General features: G+C 43.4%; 1 protein-coding gene across 3 annotated transcripts in view; it reads right to left on the bottom strand.

The window, feature by feature from the left end:
* Positions 1-22,675, bottom strand: part of PPP2R2B (protein phosphatase 2 regulatory subunit Bbeta) — a 228,960-nt gene that overhangs the window by 151,752 nt on the left and 54,533 nt on the right. The window contains exon 1 of one of the 3 annotated variants that reach the window (XM_035105327.3): positions 13,666-14,808. The exons of the other annotated variants lie outside the window; for them this stretch is intronic. Within the exon in view, the coding sequence (XP_034961218.1) occupies positions 13,666-13,735 (70 nt within the window). The 5' untranslated portion in view covers positions 13,736-14,808. Of the gene's footprint in view, positions 1-13,665; positions 14,809-22,675 lie in introns of those variants that run through there. 3 annotated transcript variants of the gene reach the window in all.

The following is a 22,675-nucleotide window of genomic DNA, read 5'->3' as shown; positions in this document are numbered from 1 at the left end:
AAGCTTACAACACAAGGAACAAAAATGCAGTAGAATAATTGCTCAGAAGGGGATACTAACCCTAATGGCTCTATTATGTGTATTAGGAAAGAAAACATTGATTTAAATTCATGTGTGCTTTTATGAAACGGGACAGGGAATGGAATTTGGACAGTTCTGTTCAATGGCAGCAAAGGACAAAACTGAGTTTTTGCAAAAGATAACAGACAGGTCCCAAAAGTCTGTTTTGTAGCACATTCGTTCCAGGTGGTAATCAGCTACCTCTGCTTGCCATTATCATCAGTTTTATTATGCGGCCCAGCAATTCGGAGATCCCTGATACAAATCTGCAGTGAGTCTATTAGACTGGAACAGTTACCACCCATTTCTTGAATTCTAAGGAACAAAACCTCCCTCCTCACAGAATTCAGGTAATGCAAGCCTGCAACAAATGCTCCACTGCATATTGAACCCATAAGAGGGCAGTTTCAGAGAAGGGGGAGAGGACAGATTTTTTCCTTCACCCGCCTTGATCTGCCAATTCAAGACCCTGGAGAACTGTTGTCAGTGGACAATGCTAGGCTAGATGGGCATATATACTGACTTGGTACAAGACCAAAGGCACAAGGAGAAGGGGACGACAGAGGACAAGATGATCGGACCGTGTTATTAGAAGCTACCAACATGAATTAGACAAAACTCCAGCAGGCAGTGGAAGACAAGAGTGCCTGGCGTGCTCTGGTCCATGGCGTCATGAAGATTCAGACATGACTAAACAACAAGAAGAAGAAGAAGATTGTTTGCTAGAGTACTAAAGGGTTTGCTGAGCCGCACCATTTTCTACTTGTTATTTTACTTTTACTTCATGTGCACACTTCTGAATGCTTAGAAAGTCCAGGTTTTTTTTTTAAGGAAATGTTATCGTTCTTTGGGATTGTGCTATTTTGCTCCCTGGATGGTTCATTATTAGAAGCATCAATTTCATAAAGACGTGCAGAGTGAAGGGATGAAAGGAAGGCTGCAAACTTTAAATCTCAAGAGAAATATAGCACATGCCGCTTTTCTGGTGTCAGCTACTTCTGTCTGTGTAGTTCCTAAAGACACAAAAGCATCTTTCAAGATAGGACACTAAGGCATTGCACTTGCATTGTTTTTAATCTGTGTGTGTTGGCTGAACGATGCTCTGCACCATTTTTGTTGCAAGCACTGCAGAATGGAAATAACAAACCAGCAAGCTCAATGCAGGTTATTTTTGGAGGTTTACTTGCATTTGAAGGTTATGCATCATACTTGTCAAAAACCATCCCCACAAAACATCACATTTTTGGCACCACCCTATTCAAAACCCTGTGTCATGTGCACACACTCAGGGGCCATCCCAGAAGTTCTTGACTGCTCTGCACCAGGAGGTTTATAGCTATCACCATGTTAACCTGGCTCTACAACACAGATGGGTGTGTTGCTCAACATACCATTACCAGCCAATTATTTGCTCTTCCCCATCAACAGCTATATCAAAATTGTATAAGGAAGAAATGTTGATGAATCTATTTTTAGCAGAGTAATCAGCAACCTGCCATGCTTACTGAAGCTTTACTTCTGTTTTGTGCTGCAAACTGCACTGCTGTAGTTCACTGCTCAGCACTTAGGAACGTAAAACTGACTCAGCGATGTTAATTTTAGTTACAGCCAGGTATTGGTGGACTTGGCAGTGTGTGGAATAGATTGTTCCAGCAATTTGCCATACCTTTTATTTCTGAGAGCAGAGTGGTGCAGTGGAAAGAATAGCAGAGTTGGCATTTCACCACAGTGCATCTCAGGCATGCACTCACTGTGGGGCATCCCTTAAGGCTGATCTGGAAATTTCAGCAGAATGCTGCACTACGACGACACTACATGACTCCTGCGCTCAAAGATCTGCACTGGCTGTGGATTTGTTACTGGACCAATATCAAGGTTTCATTATCACAATTTAAATCTATTTAAGCCTTGGGGCCAGTTTGCTGGAGGAATCACCTTGCCCTATGTGTTTATTTGGCAATTTCCATATGTAGAAACTGCACTTTTTAAAATGCCATGTGATGCTCATTCCAAATTTGCAATGAGCCAATCTTTTAATGTGGCAGCACCTATACTATGAAACTCACTGCCTATTGGTATAAGCACCAGTCCCTAATGTTGCTATATTGCTTTAGATACCTGCTGAAAACTTTACTTGGGAAAGCCTACCAATACATAACATTTTGTAAAGCAAGTTCATTTGGCCAAGTTTTATTTACTGTACATAGAATCATAGAATTGTAGAGTTGGAAGAGACCACAAGGGCCATCCAGTCCAACCCCCTGCCGAGCAGGAAACACCATCAAAGCATTCTTGACATATGCCTGTCAAGCCTACATGTGTAGTATTGATTTAAAAAGAACCACGTATACGTAAGGTATTAACAGTTCTGTGGGTTTTAGCTGCAGTTTAACAATAATTTCGTTATCTAGTGTGAGCAAGTTGTTCTCTGTCCTCTTCAGTTCCCCATCTGTGAAATAGGAATAATGATATGTCTCATAGGTGCATTGTGCGAATGACTGAAGAGTGCTGCCTTTTTTCCATTCAAAGATTAAACAATCTGGACTGATCTTTATATTATTATGGCCATTTTTCTTTTATGCTGAGATTATTCATTTAAAAAAGCCAGTTCATGAGTTGAACTTGTGTTGCCAATGCAAATATCATCCAAGAAAAGTCCCCTTATTCAAATATACTTCTGCACTTGTTCTTCCTTCCCTCAAAAAGTCTGTCCTAATCAACTCCTCCTAGCTTTTTACACAAGCACTATGTTATAGTGCACAGTATTTTCATAGCTTATCTACAAGTGTATTAAAGGGATATCCTAAAATGCAAGTTGCACTGCCATACCCACCATTCCAATCCCATAGCCAGGCTGTTCATTGTAAACATCTGTTTGGTCTGATGCCAAATAGCCAGTGTCTAAAGAGACTAATGAACAGCTGAACTACCTTTGTCTGCCTGAGCCTACCCAACGGACTGACCAAGGCTTTCTGCTTCTTTTTCTTCAGCATTCCCAATGGTTGTGTGTGGGCTGCAGGCAGCACCACTCCTGTCTTAACTATCTTAACTTGCAAGAAGAGTATGCAAGAGTAGCCAACAGCTGCAGGAAGAAGGTCTGGTGGGCCAAAGTTCAGAATTAACTCAGGCTTGCAAGAGAGATTTTTTAAAAAATAAAGAAATAAATAAATAAAAAGCTAATGCTATTCAAGGTTGCATCAACAGAAGTATAGTGTCCCAATCAAGGGAAGTAATAGTCTCACTCTATTCTGCCTTGGTCAGACCACATCTGGAGTATATGTCCAGTTCTGGACACCACAATTTAAGAAGGACATTGACAAGCTGGAACGTGTGTAGAGAAGGGTGATCAAGATAATCAGAGGTCTGGAAACCAAGTTTGATGAGGAACAGTTGAGAGAATTGGGCATGTTTAGCCTGGAAAAGAGGAAACAGAGGAGATATGATAGCCATTTAAAGGGCTGTCACATGGAGGATGGAGCAAGCTTGTTTTCTCCTGCTCCGGAGTCCAGGACACAAACCAATGGATTCAAGTTACAAGAAAGGAGATTCCAACTAAATATCAGGAATAAATTTCTGACAGTAAGAGCTCTTCGACAGTGGAACAGACTCCAACTTCTTCCATGGAAATTTTTAAGTAGAGGTTGGATGGTCATCTGTCATGGATGATCTAGTTGAGATTCCTGCATTGCAAGGGGTTGGGTTAGATGACCCTCTAGTATTGTCATTTTTGCCACCTAACTTCAGGCCTTCTGCAAGGTAACCTAAATGGCCTCAGTCCAGTATATCTAAAGGAGCGTCTCCACCCCCATCGTTCTGCCCAGACACTGAGGTCCAGTACTGAGGGCCTTCTGGCGGTTCCCTCGTTGCAAGAAGCCAATTTACAGGGAACCAGGCAGAGGGCCTTTTCGGTAGTGGCACCCGCCCTGTGGAACGCCCTCCCACCAGATGTCAAAGAGAAAAACAACTACCAGACTTTTAGAGGACATCTGAAGGCAGCCCTGTTTAGGGAAGTTTTTAATGTTTAATAGATTATTGTATTTTAATACTTCTGTTGGAAGCCGCCCAGAGTGGCTGGGGAAACCCAGCCAGGTGGGTGGGGTATAAATTATTATTATTATTATTATTATTATTATTATTATTATTATTATTTGAATCAATGCATTTTTTTTAAAGTGTTGCTGCTGTGCATAATCATACTTGTACCAGCACTATCCCCACTCCCAACCCCGTAATGACTGACTGGCAAAATCTCCTCAGCTCAATCTGCATATTTAATATCTATCTTCTTGAGTTTTCATCTGCTTTTCAAATATTTTCTTCAGGCTCTTAATGAATGCTTGCATGCATGTGTCTTATTGTATTGGGTCTTGGGAAATGTAGTTTCAAGCATGAGGCATGGCAGAAAGCCACTTAGAAATTCAATCTTCCTCTTTCCATCAAAAAACAACAATAGAAGGTTGCAATGACAGCAATCGTATTATACATTTGCAAGAAACAAGTCAAATACTTGATTCAAATGAAGACAATATTAAATAAACAAAAGGCTGTGTCGTTGGGTGTTCTGGTCACACAGTTCACAACTATCAATGAGAGCTTCCATCGAGTTACAAGGGGATTCAATGAGCAACTTTGGTGCATACTCCTACAACACAGCTGTCTTCCATTCTGAAAACGCAAGCCACACATGTACAAAAATGTTATTTCAGCCAGAGATTATCTTCTGGGGAAATGGCTCAATTTGTAATATATCCAAGAAACAAAATCATATTCCAAATCAAGTAACTACAAACACTGGCAACATCATTACTTGCAATTCAGTAGTCATGTATGGACTATAATAATACTCAGAACTCAAATAGTACTTTATTAGGCACTTCCAATATGTTGACTCAATAATCCTTAAAACACTATTGATATTATTTTGTTACAAATAGAGGGCAGAGGCCTAAGCTACCCTTTAAGTTAATTCTGAACAGAAATCAGAACTAGGGAATTCTAGTTCATAGCTTGTACTTTTACCCATGGTGCTAGTGCCATTTTGGAGATGGACCAATTTCCTTTTAAAAACTGAAGTCGACTCAAAGAGACCAAATAAAAAATGGGAGTGTACTTCACGTAATCCTCACAATTAATCTTTTTTTAAAAAAAAAACTTCAAAAGCCTCCCAGTCTCCTCCACCATAGAAAGATATTCACAATCCTTATAAAAACACATTAAATTCACAAATGAAATGCACAATCAGGGCTAACACCCACTGCAAATATCAGCAAGCAGTATTACTCAAAAGCTGTTGAATTAACCAGGTCACAGCTCCTCTTTTAAACTGAAACAATAGTGTTAAATGGACCTCTCCAGGGAGGAAGTTCCACTGTTCTGGGAAGTTCACCCAACAGTCCTGTCCCACCACATGCATCCATTAATCTAACTTCCAATGAATGAAATACACAAAGCAGGTTATCACCTGTTGATCTCAACAAACACATGGGAGGAGGTGGTCCCCAAAATACACAGGGATTGTTATACAACTTTAAAAGTCAAAACCAGAACCTTGAGTCATTCTTGTGCTCATAACTTACTGCCAATGCTAGAACAAGTGCAGTATCTCACCCACAGCTCACACCAGTTAAGAAAGACAGGTAATCTCATATTCTGCACTGGCTCCCACATGGCAATATTATTCAAGAGCAGCTCCACAAAGCACTAACTTGGAAGTCAGAGCCACTGAAATTGATGGGGTTCGCTTCTGAAGGGCAGTGAACTGCTAGTCGCTAATCACTGGAAGCCCTGCATAGCTATCAACTGTTGCCTCATTGACTGCAAATTAGTCAGAACTACCTTTAAAGCCATGAGGTCAAGAAATGATTTCAAAGAATCGTAGTTGGAAGGGGCCCAAGGGTCATCTAGTCCAACCCCTGCAATGCAGGAATCTTTTGGTTAACATGGGACTCAAACCCATGACCCTGGGATTAAGAGTTTCATGCTCTATCAACTGAGCTATCTCACATTTCTTTTTAACTAAAAAAACAAACCCTTAAATTCCTAGGATGTTGAATTCTCAAACCAATAACTAATATGTCACAGTTTACAGGTAGGTAGCCGTGTTGGTCTGGATCGAAGTAAAATAAAAAAAATTCCTTCAGTAGCACCTGAAGGAAAATACCAAAATAAAAACTTAGTTGGTCTTTAAGGTGCTACTGAAGGAATTTTTTTTAATATGTCACAGGACTGCAGAATACACACAGCCCTGGGCTTATCTGGGACTTGCAAATACATGAAATAAGAGTGCATCTCTGCTATCTGAGACTGCACAAGCTGCAAGATTCACATACATAATCTTCAGGCAGAAAGAGGGGGGATTAAAATTGAAATGGCTCTTTTGATTTATGTAATTATTTTGGATACTTCAGGTGCACCATTTCCGTTCTTCAATTTCAAAACGTGTGAAAATGAGAAAGTTAATGTAAGATTTTGCAGAGGGCACCAGCTCTCTTTAAAAGTAAGGAATTCAGAGAGTTATTTCTCAAGTCAGCTCCTAAAGTAAGAAAGCTTTTAAAGTTTCCAGCACAGCAAAATCCAACCCCTTAAAGCAAAGTTAAATCTTTTTAAAATTCTGTCAGTGTAAGGAAAAATGCATTCGTTTGCTTTCTACAGAAGATCCTCAAATGCCTGCCAGCAGCAATAGATGCAAGGTAAGGAAATTGAATCAATGGCCAGTACAGTCAGGGGAGTATGCATAACACAAATGTAACACCCAGAACCTGCCACAGTCAAGACAGGTTGCCTCTCACTGCACTGATGACTTCTGGCTACTTTTGTTCTCAAGCACAGGAAGCTGCCCTTTACAATACATGAGGGAAAGACTGTGCTTCTGAAAGGTTAAGGATTCCTTGAGTAACCATCAATGTGAGACAAGTTCCAAGTTCATGTTTTAAAGGTTGCCCCAGGCATCCGATGGTAGAAGCAGGTGCAGAAAGGAGGGAAATATTTGTTATGAACACTTTCTGGTCAAAGCTAGAACACTGAGCTCAAATAGGTCAGGAATAGTACAGACATAACCTTCAGTTTTAAAAAGAATATAGAATTAAAATAAGTAACTAAAAGCATAAATTAAGTTGATTTAGAATGTGCAGGAAATGATAAATTAAATTTAAGGAATCCCAGAAAAGAGGAAGGAAGTCAAACTGTTTGAAATGTTATAATTTTTGTAAACTTATTGAAATGTATACAATGAAAACTATAAATAAAATTAAAAAGAAAGGAACAGTAGACATTAAGATGAGAAAATGAAGGCCTGAGAAGGCAATGGCAGGATTAATTACAAGAAAAGCAATGATTATGCTTTGAAACAAAACAAAGGTAGAGATAAATCTGTTAAAAGTGGTTTTGTTGGCAGGATATTTGCCCCAAATGAAATTTAGGGAAAACAGCCCCATCATGGAATATTGGGGGCGGGGAATCAAAATTCCTCGTTAATCACCAAGGTAGATTACCCTGCATCTTTACAAATTCATTAGCAAATCTGAGGATATAAATAAGGATACAAACAAACCATGCAAATCTTTGTGTGTCTATTCCATTAGCATCATAACCTTTGCGGAATATTAAGCCATTCCATAAAATATTATTTGAGGGGCATGACTAAGGAATAGACTTAAGTTTGCTGAGCCCTAACACTCATTCAAAATAGCACAACCCAAAGGGACATCTAACTGAATTACATCTTGTTTATAAGGGCACAAATAAAAGAGGCTGGAATGCACACCAGGATAGAGTTAAGTGGAGAATCCCACTGTATAGACAGTTTGGTGTAGCGGTTGGAATGCTCAACTAAGGCCTGGATGCAAATCTACGTTCAGCCATGATGCTTCCTCACCCTGCCCAATCATCATTTTTCAGCCTAAACTAGATCACAGGGTTGTTGTGTGGTTAAAAACACAGGAAGGGAATAATAGAATCATAGGATTCTATGTGATGTGATTCTATGTGAGATTCTATGCGATGCAGGAATCTCCACCAAAGCATCCATGATAGATGGCCATCCATCTGTATATATACCACCAGGAACTCCTTAGAGAAAAGGTAGGATATAAATGTGATAATCAATTAAAGAAGCAACGCTGCAGGCTGATTTCAATACAGATTTTTTTCTGTTTGGAAAGATCTGTTCATACAGGTACTTACTGAAATGGCCACATGGCCTGCTCAATCCAACATAACGGTTTCCACATGTGTTACCCATGAATTATCCCAAACTACTGCTCCTGTTGTAGAAACAATTTCTCAACCCATCCCATTTATTTATTTCTAAACAAGATTTCTCATCATCAATCCTTTATCTTTGGAGACAATTTGTGTTGTGGTGTTTAAAAACAACAGCAGCAACATCAGCAGATGTGGAACAGTATCTATTGATAGATACACTAGAAGAATACCCACAACAGCTAAGGTGCTTTATTTGGATTATATGGTCTGAATCCGGCCCCCTCTCCGAAAAAAATAAAAATACTGTACTATATTGGCAGAGATTAGCTTCCTCTAGGAGGGCCACCTAGTGGTTGCTTCAATAAAATTCAATTTACTCCAGACTGGACTCTTAATAGCTCTTTCTCCCAAAGATGCCAACTACACGTAGAATCGCTTCCATGATACCCTCACTCCTCAATTTACTGCTAATTCGCCAAGTGACTCAGCGTGCTACTTATTCTGCAAGTCTCTGCCAGAATGATTGGGCAGGTTAATTTGAGATGCTTATTCTGGACACCTGCTTGGGAGTTGAATGGAAGAAAAAGGTTTATTGTTTCATATGATTTCTTGGCATTCACACACAGGCAGGAACATGATTTCTGAGAGGCCCCAAAACCTTCAGGGAGGGAGTACTTGGTTTGTATTCGTTTCCAAACCTGGATGCCAGCTCCAACGATTCGTGCTAGTTTTCATTTTATTTTTTTAGGGACAGGGAGAAACCCAGTTTTGTTGCAGCTGGGAATTCTTACATCGAACAACACAGTACTGCCTGCAGTTCCACCTTTCCCAGTGCATCAGCAGAGGTTTCCTGGCCCAGAAAGCACTTTTGAGTCAGGCTCTCATTGGGGGGGGGGGTCGTCCCAGATGACTCAGACTTCCCCTTAGGCACAAGCAGATTACAGAAAGCCAAACAACTTAGCACACAGAAGGACCACAGTCCCTTGGATTTGTCACAAAGGGACCCCAATTTAAAGAGCAGTGCTCCTAGGAATAGGAGGGAAAGCAGGATGGTACTTTACAAAAACAAGTGTTAAAGACTGACCAGATCTGTCTAGGCAGCATTGAGACATGGTCAAAAACCACATTTATGGAGCATATACTTTGTTAATGCTTTACCAATTATATTCTAGAAAAAAAAACACAATTAAGCCAGATGATGCTACATATTTTAATGTTTGATCAGCTAAGTGCAGAATACATGGAGCAGTGCAAGCTAAGGAATGAAACTCTAGACAAGGGGAAGTCTATGTGGTTCCTCTGTTTCATGCTCCCTTGCAAGCACCTTGGTTCAAACCCAAGCACCTTTGTTCCATTTTGCCTGAAAAGGTGTGTGTGTGTCTGTGTGTGTGTGTGTGTGTGAGAGAGAGAGAGAGAGCGCTAGCAAGGTAGGACAAAATGCACTTCAAAGTTCCACTGAAACCCTCTGCCCCATCTATGGATCTATGAGGTGCTCTCATATACTTGCAATCAGGAGAGAAGCTTCCTCGTGGCAAAGTGCATAACAGGACTTTCCCTTTGTTGCACCAGAATTAGGTAGCAGGCAGAAGGACAAGCAATGATATCTGTTATAAAACACTCAAAGATCTCATCCAGTTGTTTCAAACAAACAACTAGAGCAGCAGGCCCAGAGAGTGCCCAAGCAGCAAATGTATCCACAATGGTACTGAATCAATCCACATTGTATGTGTGTTTTTGTTTGTTTGTTTTAAATGGAAGACACTTTGGGGGACAATGACAAAATAAATAAATGCATACAGTAGATGAGGTTGGAAACTACCTCTCTTCCTACACCTTCCATCAATGAATTATTATTGTTTTGTTGCCCCATAGTATGAGAGATCCTGGATATAGAGATTATGAGAGAGATTTAACATTCCACATGGTAGATGTATTATATTCAATAGCCCTCTGTGTTCATTAATGCCAAACGTTGCCTGAAGCAAACCAAAAAGGGAAGTGAGATATGATCCACAAGGGATTGAAGCAATATCTGTTACATACAATTGAGACAGACTAGCTTCGGAGAGACCTATAAAGAACATAATAACATAAGCAGAGCTTGGTGGATCCTGCCAATGGCCCATCTAGTCCAACATCCTGTTCTCACAGTGATAGGTCAACCAGATGCCCATGGGAAATCCGCAAGCAGGATTCGAGAATGATTCCTTACCTTTAAAAAGCAGATTGCCATATATACACACAGAGACCTATACTGTGGCAGCAATGTAACTGTATCACACAGGCCCAGTTTGCAATAATGCTAAGCCAAGCCATGGCTTAGCACAAATGAGCAGCTCTGAGATAAAAGATCATGGCCACCTTGCTCCTCCGCCAGTCTTCCTGCTGCTGACACACAGCTGTAAACTAAGCCATGGTTGGGCATAGCATTACATACAAACCGAGGCTTGTGGTTTAGCTGCTTCATACAAAATGCATGTGGAGGGCGATAAAACAAACATTGGCTATAGATTGAAGCTTATCAGGAGTGAGATAAACCATGAGCCCAGGTTTTGACATAACACTAAGCCAAGCTCTGACTTGCCTCACTGCAGCAGGCCTGGAGGTCTCAACCTTCTCTCCAGGAACCCAATGTTTTGCTCATTCAAGGTAAGCCATGGTTTGGCTTAAGTGTTATTTGTGAATTGGGTCATAGTGTGTACAGGGCTTGCACTGAAAATGGGTGGAGCTGCTTAAGGAATTATTTTAACTATTGCCTATTGATGATGATGGACTATAGGCCTACATTATTTGCTCTGCACAGAAGTATAGGATTCAAGGCATGCCTTAAAAGACAACCCTATACTGTTTCCAACTAGCAACAGGTTACGGGGGGGGGGGGGGGAGATGCCATATCCCCCCTGTTAATACAACACCATCTTCACTTGAAAATCCAATTCATCCTACTTAGAACAGCCAGCATAAAGGCTGCAATGGAATGTCTTACTCATAGTTTTTCTGTGTGGGGAAGAAAAACACCAAATTCCTTGGATCTTTATCCATTCTCCATTTTGCTCAGAAATATCAAAGTGTTGCTTTGTTCTGCATGAGTAAGAGGCAGACACACATACATAAGTTAACTAATATACCTAAAATTCCCTGGGAATAGGCTATCTTTTTAAGAGCCATTTCTATATACTGTAAGTAGGTGTGTTCAGAATTATGCAGATTTTAAATTATTGCTGGAATCAGTGATCAGATTCCTAGGGAAGTTCTAGCAGGGCAATCCTTGGGGGAATCAGTCAAGCAGTAGCCTGAGGAGGTGGCTTAGAAGGCCTTGAAGTTATGACAGTTAAGACAGCCACACATTTGAGTACCGCCTAATTTACCACAAAGGATTAAATGGATCTTTTTGATTAACTTACATAAACTGCCTCCAACAGAACAGCAGAACCTTTCCCCATTTCATCCAATAGAAGGCTTCAATCATGACCCAGTTTTAGCAATAAAACTCTTATTTTTTTAAGCAACCATTTGTAATGTACAGGAACAGTCAAATCCTAAACTCATCTACTCAGAAGTAAGTCTCTGTGAGTTCAATGGGACTTACTCCCAGGTACCAACTGCAGCCCCAACCTATTATCTGCCCACATTATTGTAGCCTTCTGCATATCTTGGCCTGCTCTGGCTATTTCCACTGTCTAAATGGAAACAGAGTTGTTTCCAACCAAGGTCCCATTTGCATTATATATTTAAAGCAGTATCATACCACTTTAAACACTCGTGACCTCCCCCAAAGAATGCTGGGAACTATATTTTGTTAAGGGCACTGAGAGCTCTTGGGAGACCTCTATTCCCCTGACAGAGCTACAATTCCCAGAGGATTTAACAATCAATCCTAAACCCTAAACACATTTGGGAGGTCAGGTATTGTGGTACCCAATTTCCGCCCTCCATAAACCTTCTTGTCTTGAAAGCAAAAAAATCACTGCCAACCTAAAGATTTTGGCCAAACCCCAAGAATACCAACGCCTATTTCAGACACAAGACCCCATTTCCTATTTCCACCATCACCACTGCATGGCCCAGTGGTGGGCTCACATACCGTGTTTCTCATATTATAAGACATGTCTTATATTTATTTTTTCCTCAAAAAAACACACTATGGCTTATTTTCAAGGGATGTCTTATTTTTTTCCTCTTCCTCCTGCCGCGGCCGGCATTGCTGCTGCGCCTATCACTATGTCTTATTTTCGGGGTATGGCTTATATTCCTTGAATGCTTAAAAATCCTGCTCTGGCTTATTTTATGGGTATGTCTTAAAATATGAGAAACAGGGTACTTGGGAACGGAACTACAGGAACAAGCCAGAGCCACATGCAGCTACCTCCAACCCTCCTGGGATTTATTTGCAGATTAAGTAAATCACAGAGGAGCTAAGTTTAGATTCCACCCTCCTTCCCCCCACTACCTATTTCAAGTAAATCCTTGTTTTACCCTCCCTCCCCACCATCCTGTCTCTCCATTTTATATTCAGAGCCAAGGCTCAATATCTTCAGTAGTGGCTCACTGAAGACTCTGATGAATTGAAAGGGGGGGGGGGGGGTGAGACCGCAAGACAAGGACCCATTATCAGTGAGAAAACCAGGCCCAGTGAAGCCATTTCTTTCCCTTCATCCACGACACCTCTGTTTTAACCCCCTTTTCCTTTCCACTCCCAGTTGATTCAACGGAATCGACTCTGCAGCACGGCTACCTACCATTGCATTCGTTTCCCGTAAGCATGTCGACACCTGCCTTACAGCTCCCTGGCCCTTTCCACGAGAAACAGCTTGGGTCTGTCGTCATCGTGATACATCCAGGGTTTACCCCCACCCTCCCTGGCGCTGAATCGTTGCATTGCCGAGCTTGGGTAACGCAGCCCCCCAGCAGAGTGAACCGGCCCAATTCCTGCCTTGTAAGCAACCAGTCATTAATTTACACTTCCCCGAGCATTAAGAGGTAGCAGCCGAGAGAGAGCGCAAACACCGGATGCAAGGGGAGGCTGCAGACACCTGGGGAGCGGAGCACGCCGAGGTGCGATCAGGGCCCCAATGAACCGGAGGCGCCCTCGACCAGTGCTCGAGGGATCTTCCGCCCTGATCCACCTGCTGCTCGGGGCCCCAGCTTCCCAGGCACCGGCGCCCTATGGCGCGTCTTGCCAGCACAGCTGCCAAACCAAACAACCACGCCACCAATTCCCCGCTATTGCCCCGCTAGGTCCGATCTTGTCGCCAAGCGCAGCGCCGTTGTGCTGCTGACTCGGAGCTGCTCTTTGGCAAGGAGCCTCCCCGCAGTGGACTGCCTCTCTTCTTCACCCACCCCATTATTTATTTATTTATTTACTCCCCCCCCCCAAAAAAAAGCGGCTGGGCCATCCATTACCTTCTGTTGCATAGCTGTGATCGCGCAGGAAACTGTTGTTTATCTTGCGGGTATCAATGTCCTCCTCCATTGACAGCGGGCTTACTTTTGTGGGAAGTGAGAACAAGCGGGCAAGTATCCATCATCGCCCCACCAAGCCTGGGATCAGTGGACAGGAGGGAAGGGGAGCTGCATCGAAACCAACATGCTCCTGCCCTGCAAGGGGGGGAAATATGTACGTGTATGTATATATATATGTAATCTATATATATGCAAGCAAGCTTTCACCTCCTCCTCCTCCTGTCAGGGACGCTGCTGTTGCAAAGGTCCAAATGCTTTTCTCTTCGTGCCGTTGACGCAAAGGTGCAAATCTCCTTCGCCTCCACCCAGGAATGGGGATGCGCAAGGTCCAATTCCCCTTCGCCGCCTGCTGCTGGTGCTGCTGCCGACGTTGCGGTTGCTGCTGCTGCACAACCTGCGAATTCCCTCCTCCTCCTCTTCCCAAGGCTGCCGCTGCCGCGCACGATCCGATTCCCAGGGACGCTGCTACAACCCCCAATTCCAGGGCGAAGAAGTGCCGCAGCTGGGCGACTTCCCGATCGCGACGCCCAACAGGTTCCCCTTTTGGCTGCCCACCTCTCCTCCGCATGCAGCAAGTCAGGCTGCCGCTAGCCACAAAATGGTGTCCGCTCCTGCAAAGATCGCACAGCTCCGGCGTCAAGGCTCTTCTTCCTCGCTGGGTTTCTTCTTCTTCTTCTCTTTTTCTTTAATTATTTCAGTGCGGAGGGGGGCGGGTGTTCCGTGAAGCCACGGCCCGAGGCGGTGAGGGTGGAGAGGCGGGGGTCTCTCTCCCTCTCTCTCCGGGGAGGCAGGAGGACTGGCGCCGCTGCGGCAGGCAGGCGGGAGGTGGGGCGCGGAGTGCCGCGGGCTGGGCTCTGCTGCAAAGCGCCGCCGAACAGCCCAGGCTGGCGGAGCGCGAGTCGTCGCTGCTGCTGCTGCAAGCTGCTCGGGCTTGTGCTGTGGCGGCGGCGGCGGCTTTACTGGAACCTGATGGTGCATTAAAGCCCAGGCTCCTCCCCTACAGTTCGGCTTTGGCCAACCGCGGCGGCGGCCTGGGGAACTCTTCCCCCGGCAAGCGGGAGCAGCTTTTTTTCTTGCTGCAGTGGAGCTTCCGAGAGAGGAGGACCACCCCGGAGGGACGAGCTTCGAAAGGACGCCCAGGAAGGCACCGCCACGAGGCCGGCGAGGGAGGAGCGCTCGCGAGGCGGAGCCGCGCCTGAGGCGCCGAGGGCCCCGTGACCTCGCGCGCCCGGGGCGATAATGGTGCTCACGTGGCGCGGCCGCAGGTAGACGGTGCGCGACCTCTGAGGGGAACCTCCTCCCGCGGCCCTTCCCTGTCAGAGTTAACGGGTGGGGGAGCGCTGACGCTGAAGTACCGGGGAGCAAGGGGCCTGGAAGAGGAGGAGAGTAGGCATGTGTCTCCACGCGAGTGTAATTTGGGGGTTCTTCATTTTATTCCCCCAAGAGCGCATAATGGTGCACATAGCTCTCCCCTCTCCACCCCCACAACCCTTTGAGGCGGGTTAGGCTGGCCCAAGGTCACCCATTCTTGGCCAAATGGGGATTCGAACCCTGGTCTCCCAGGCCCTTGGATCAGCAATATTTGTGCCTCTTGGCTATGATAATGCCACTGCACCACAGCGGCTCTCATGGACTTGTGGAGTCAGCCTCAACCCTTCACTACAGAGGCAGTGGAGAATGGAAGAAGCCTTACCAAGCTTAGCATTGCAGCTAACTAAGTCCTGGTAACTTTTGTGGACAGTGTGAAAAAAATAGTATTTGTCCTCACAGGTAGAAATTCCTCATTATTTTGTTAGTGTGTGTGAAGACCAGCTGCAGGTGGGGAGAGTGTAGTTTGCAGGCTTCCTACAGGAATCTGGTTGGCTACTGAGAATAGGATGCTGAACCATTGGCCTGATCCAGGACTCTTAATGGGCTGGGCTGCTTTGATTAGCAGATTAGGGTGCCATTCTACCCACACCCAGCTGTTGGTATTTCTTTAATAGGTCCAGACTGGGAGGGTGAACCTACTTTTGTCTTTTTAAGGTAAGATGTGGAAGCATCCTAAGGCCTGCACCACTTCCAGGCAGCAATTTTCAGCATCATGCAAGGTTTTCAGGCTTCTACTTAGGCCACTTGAGCAGAGTTGACTGGGCATCACAGGGGCAGATTGGTATGTGCTTGCTTTTAGAAGCCTGGCTGTTTGGGAGATTTGCTCTCTAGACCAAACATGGTAGGTGTCACAGGTAGAAGTTATTATAGATTATCAAGATGTGGTGTATCCATAATATAATTTGCTACAAGCATTGTACATGAGGCCAATTCTGAACTTTATGATGCACTTTCTAGAAGAACAACACTTTATTGAAAAGTGGAATTTACATTAGGCATTATTAAAATTCTGCAAGAACAAAGCATTACTCTTGTGTCTCTTCTACTTGTAGTACAAGCGTTTGCCTGCAGTTTTTGCAACCTGGGGGCCTAATGTTGCAGTTAGAATGCAGTTGGCATCCTGAGAGGTTCCATTTGAGGTTCTGCAAGCAGTAATAATGGAATATTTGATTTATAATATGGGGGGGGGGCATCCTCAGTTCACAAGAAGTTATCCAATGGTTTATTTTTAAATTTTCTAGCTCTAATCTCGTAGGTAGAAACTTAATTGAAAATCTAAATTGAGAGTGGATTATTTCGCAAAGCTACTAATTTTATTTCCCCCATTCATAAAACCACTATAGTTATGCACGATTCAGTGGTTGTTATTGTTTAGTTGTTTAGTCGTGTCCGACTCCGTGACCCCATGAACCAGAGCATGCCAGGCACTCCTGTCTTCCACTGCCTCCTGCAGCTTGGTCAAACTCATGTTGGTAGCTTCGAGAACACTGTCCAACCATCTCGTCCTCTGTCGTCCCCTTCTCCTTGTGCCCTCAGTCTTTCCCAACATCAGGGTCTTTTCCAGGGAGTCTTGTCGTCTCATGAGGTGGCCAAAGTATTGGAGCCTCAGCTTCATGATCTGTCCTTCCAGTGAGCACTCAGGGCTGATTTCCTTCAGAATGGATAGGTTTGATCTTCTGGCAGTCCATGGGACTCTCAAGAGTCTCCTCCAGCACCATAATTCAAAAGCATCAATTCTTCGGCGATCAGCCTTCTTTATGGTCCAGCTCTCACTTCCATACATCACTCCTGGGAAAACCATAGCTTTAAATATATGGACCTTTATCAGCAAGGTGATGTCTCTGCTTTTTAAGATGCTGTCTAGGTTTGTCATTGCTTTTCTCCCAAGAAGCAGGCGTCTTTTAATTTTGTGACTGCTTCAGTGGTACATATAATAAAATAATACCACATGTCCGTTAGATAAGTCTGGCACACAAATCAATTAAACAATCCATATTGTCAGTAGAGGGGCATGTGGCAGAGCTCATGTTTTGATTTCATGAGTCCTAGGTTTAGCCCTGGCATCTGCAGTTAAAAGGATCTGAAGGGGTTAAAGGGCTAACGATACCTGTTTCCGGTTAGAGCAGTAGACAATATTGGACTTGATGGTCAAGTGGTCTGATTCATCAGAAAGCATCACATTTCAATCAGTTGTGAGTCAGCAGTTGTACCACATACCCCACTTTATTCCTCCATATTCAGAATATTGCTTAAAGTTCACATCTGCTGGATAATCCTCCCCATCCAATGTCCCCTGTTTCCACAGTAGGCTGAAAAAATACTTTTTTCTTTTCAATGGGCATCATTTTAGACAGCCTTAGTCCCTTCTATTCTTCAAAATATCCTACTGCTCACACAGCACTGTTCTTTCTAACACACTGGAATGCATGTGAAATAAAACTTAACTGCTGCTCTGCATTCTGCTGTGTTTAATAATATTTTTTTATTATTGTGCACTTCTTTTTACTGTTTTTTTATATGTGTTATCCTGAATAAATGAGGTAGACCAGAAATAGTGTGTTTGAGGGTATTCCATTATTCCTGGGGTATGAAAGAGCAGACCCACACAAGAGTCCTGCAGCAAATGATCCAATATGGAAGCCATCTGGTGAGAAAAGCTGGTGGTGGTGATAATTAAGAATACAACTTTTCCCAACGCCTGAAGGTCCAGCAGGAGGGCAAGGGTCTGCACTTCTCGGTGCAGAGAGGTTGTATGGTGATGCAAGACAGTATGAAGTAATTCAGAGGGAAACACTGACATTTTGAGCTGCTTAGATGCAGGAAGCATATTAGACCAGCTGAGAAAACCGATGTCTTTCTTACAGCTGCACTTGAGAGCAGGGAGCTGTCCCCAGTAAACCTAATAATGAATGGTGCTGAAAAGAGGAAGGAGCTCTCTGAACTTCATTTACACCACACCACCGCGTCCTGTTGGAGAGCAGCAAGATGAGAACTGGTAGTGTGGATTAGCTCCCCCCCCCCTTCTTCTTTATTATTTTGCTTTGCCCTTGTTATGCATTATGTCTAGATTACTACGGTGTAACACTAAATGTATCCTATGTTCACTGAGTGTTTGATTTTGCCCTTCTTGAATTTACTGATACGCTTTGCAATGCTAAATGTTTATTTAAAAGCGTATCAGTAAATTCAAAGCACAATATGTTACAAATCATGAAAAGATAATGTTTATGTTTATTGTGAGCCACTTTGGGAAGTGTGTAAAAGTGGCATATAATTTAACTACGGTATACTTAAAGACATAGGGAGCTGCCTTATAGCAAGTCTGACCATCTAGCTCAATACAGTACTGCCCGTATTAACTGGCAGCAGATCTCCAAGGGTCTCAGGCTTTTCTCAGACTTACCTGGCCACACCAGGGCCGGGGACCTTCTGCATACAAACAGGCAGAGCAACCTACTCTGGTACCCAGAGCGGCGCTCATCCCAGGGGGTGTGGCAAGCATCCTGGGGGTGCCGCCGATTGGGGGGTCAGCATTTTGTCACACACACCCTTTGGAATGGCACCTGGGGTGGGCCGCCCCTCACCCCCATCTCGGAACACTCCTGCATAAAAAGGATGTGCACCATCACTGAGATACAAACCAGGGTGGCACTTGCTCAGTGATGCACCAGTTGCTTCAGGGCAGCTTGCCACCTTGTACTAGTGATCTTCTTGCACCCAAACCAAGGAATGCAGCAGCAGGACCCCATGGGGTACACACTACTTTCACAACTGGTACCTGCTTTCAAACAGGTATACTCTCAGTCAAAATTACAGTAAAAGCAGTGCAGGCTGTCAACAAGGAAAGGATGCTGCTTAGCAGCTACTTTCCTTATATTGCTAAATCTTTGGAGGACCTTTCTGCTCTGTGGCCACTCCTTATCTCAGCTTCTCCTGCAGATTGCACCCTGGTAAGCTATAATAGTAAATAGCAGGCGTAGGGCCAGCACAATGCAGTATTCATTCCCTTTTAATGGTTACAAAGTGGATAGCCAGTCTGCTAAGTGTCCCTGCCTTTATCCAAGCCAAGTATGTGTGCCAAGGAACCAGATGCCCATATTAGAAAAATAACTTCTATGGCTGGGCATCTGGACTATTAACTGCTGGCCAAAACAAACCCAGAAATCTGTGCACACACCTGAAATCGAATAATCATTTGAGGAGTTTTGGAGTATTTTGGACTTTTATTTCAATGGGTGTCAACAAGGTAAGTTGAGCAAAGACTGAATATAATAGCAACAACTGTTAAAGGCTTTGTCCTGGATATGCATATTGGCAAATTGTATCAGTAATAAACGGAAGCTGCTTCACACAGTATATCCTGCAGCAATCTCTGTGTAGTGTGGTTGCCTGTATGTAACGCAGCAGCCACCCTCCATTTTAATAAATTATTTTATTTATTTTTCCTTTGAAGTGTATTGAGTTAATGTCCCCCCTCTCCCTTTTCAAATTAGGTGAATGAGGTTTTGCTCCACTGAAAGGTTTGCCCTTTAACAAGATTTCTCCTCCAAGGACCCAATTGTGTTTGAATAGTGATAGCAGAGCTGTTGTAGAAACAAGGCTATCATTGGAGCAGTACTAACTGGAGAAGGGGCATTGCTCATGGGGGCGGGGAGAGAGACAATTGTGTAGGCCCTATGAGAGCCAGTTATTCTGAAGACAAGAAGGTGATCCTGAAAGGTCAATAGAGATCCCAAGTCCTTAATGGGGGCTGCCTTGCCCTTTATGTGCCCACTCAACTGCAGAACTTGCACTGTTACAGGTGCGACATGATGTAAGAAATAAATATTTTAGTCTAGCAGCAACTACACTTTGGAGCTTCCTGCTTATTGCCATTAGGGCAAGCACCTTTTTGGCACTTGCTTAAAATATTTTTGGTTTAGACAAGCCTATCCAGACATGATGTGTTTTAATATTTTCCCCTGTTTATTTCAATTATCCTTAAATGTTTTAAGTGTTCCTTGTAAAGTAAACAAACCAACAGAATACCTAGCAGGAAACACTCTGGAATCAGTGCCTTAACTCAACAGGGAAAAGGAAATCATGAGCAAAACTGGGCCATTTGGAAACAAAGAGAGAGCTACCTTTATTTTGTTCAGTGACAGACTAGAAGCAAGAGTTGTCTGATTCTAGGCTGCTGCTGCTTCTCTCTTCAGGGACAGACTGCAATCAATTTTTCACTGCAAATTGCCACCATTCCTTCACTGTGACTTGGGGTGTCTGCAGCTGTGGCAGAGATCTGATATGTGCAGTTCTTTATAGCAAGTTTAGTATCTCTTGAGCAAAGTACAATGTGGTGTGTTTGGTTTTAAAATTAAAGGCATGATAGAGCTTCAGGTTACATTTCAGCTTGCCAGACAAAGCTATCCTATTTTCCTTCAGTATATCTATAATATTCTTTATGCATTCAGTTCCCTCCTGGTGTTCTTGGCTTATGCGTAATCACCCTGCATGAGACAACTCTCCCTCTTTTCCCAAGTTGACTGAAGTGTTGGATAACAGGTCTGGCATGGAGAGGCACTTGAGGAATTTGCCCCCCCCCCAAAAAAAACAACAACAACAACACTTGCCTCTGATGAATGGCAAGGGTTTGAGGCCCTTGAATTTTTTTTCCAGCTCAGATAAAAAGCCTGTCAAAAGGTGGTGGGGACAGCAGTGAGAGAGTGCCAGGAGAAGGTATGAGGAACAGCTACAGCCCTAGGGTAGAGTTACTGGCCACCCCAATTTCAGCAGTAGCAAAATTCCAGGTGTCTTGGCACTTAAGCAGGGTTTGTGTTCTTTGGAATAGCCACGGCGGAGACTGCAATGTCTTTAAGATATATGGTTTATTTACACATATTTACACCTGAGTTTTAAATGGAGGGAGTGCAGAACTCTACACTCCAATACAGTAGTATCTCTTATTGCTCTCCTTATTAGCTTCTGCAAGCGTGGTAGCTAGCCATGTCCCCCAGTCTCTGCATGCAGCCTCTCCCAGCCAGCCCCGCATTGAGGCCTCCCCACCTTCTTAGAAACCTCTGCTTTAAAAGGACACATTTTTCCCTATGGTGACATCACACCCCTTTACCCAGGCTACCTCCCACCTCCCAGCTTACATCATGGTACACTGAAATTCTGATCCTGGCTCCTCATCCCCTCTTGGGAAGAGGGACTCGCACTCCTCTGTTACAGGGTGAATGCTTGTGTCAGTTGCCCATTACCTTCCTTTGTACAAACTACATGATTGTTCTTCTCCTCAGGCAATTCCGGGCCAAGAAACTGTTTCAGCCTGCATTTTTATACTTTTAAGCTGCCTTGCACCTGGGTGAAGACTTAAAGCATTTTGTAATCTCTTACATTTACTAACTCTAGAAATTAGGGAGAGAGAAATCTGGTACCCAGGATCCCTAATTCATAACAGTAGAACTCCACCTTCCAGAACCCTTTGGGTTTTGTACCCCAGCAGGCTCCTAATCAGAACACTGCTAGGGTACTAAGATGAAGGGAGGGAAGGTACAAAGCTCCCTTCTCTCCTTTCTCCCTCTACTCCCAGTAGCGATGCTACTACCATTGCTTGCCAGGTTTCCAAAGGAGGAAGTTCAGGGAGTGTATGATAGGGTGTGATTTTGGGACAGGGAGGACGGATGGGACAAGGTGCATCGTTTTTCCAAGCCTTGAGTTGCTCAAAAATAATAATCCAGGTTATGCTCTTTAAAAAAAGAAAAAGGAAAGAGACTTGTATCATGTATCTAGGAAGAGCAGAGTTTGCCAATCACTATTTCTAAATTTTGGTTTTACAAGTACAGTGGTACCTCTACTTACGAATAACTCTACTTACGAATGTTTCTACTTACAAATGGAGCTCCGTCCGCCATCTTGGATGCGGTTTAGATAGGATTTTTTCTACTTACGAATTTTTTCTCCCAATGCATTCCTATGGGATTCGACTTACAAATTTTTTCTACTTACAAATGTGCGTTTGGAACACATTAAATTTGTAAGTAGAGGTACCACTGTAAAATGCTTTAAATGCTTTAAAAAACTGAAACAAGTGTCCTTTATCAATTGAACAAAGAAATCCCTCTCCCCTGTAAAATCTACTTTGGAAGTAAAAATGTTGAAGATACTTGACAGAAATCCAATTTGCTAGAAAGAAGTTAAAGATGCTTAATTGGCTGTCTGATTGAGAGCTGATAAGCAGTAATTTTCTTTGAAACTATGGTAACTAAGGGCTGGTTCATATTTATCTTTTGTCACTTGGGCCTAATTCATACATCTCCTTGGGCTTCTAATATGTACGTTTAACAGATCACATTAAGGGAATGCAATAAAAGAAAGTTCACAGATCACAGAAGTAGTCTATTATTATTACTATGTGCACAAACAGCACAACAGATGACAAGCAAACCTGCAAAATACTGCAGTCAATTTTTGTGAGGAGAAATAATCAGCAACAAGACATGCAAACTCTTCCACAAGCTACACAAAGACAGGAGAAAACAGAGATTTAATGCACATCAGAATGACATCCAAATGTACATGTTTGTCAGCACTGCATTAA

The sequence above is a fragment of the Zootoca vivipara genome, chromosome 2 (assembly GCF_965207765.1).
Source record: "Zootoca vivipara chromosome 2, rZooViv2.hap1.1, whole genome shotgun sequence".
NCBI lineage: Eukaryota > Metazoa > Chordata > Lepidosauria > Squamata > Lacertidae > Zootoca > Zootoca vivipara.
The sequence above is the reverse complement of the archived record's forward strand: the minus strand, read 5'-3'. Positions and strand labels throughout refer to the sequence as shown.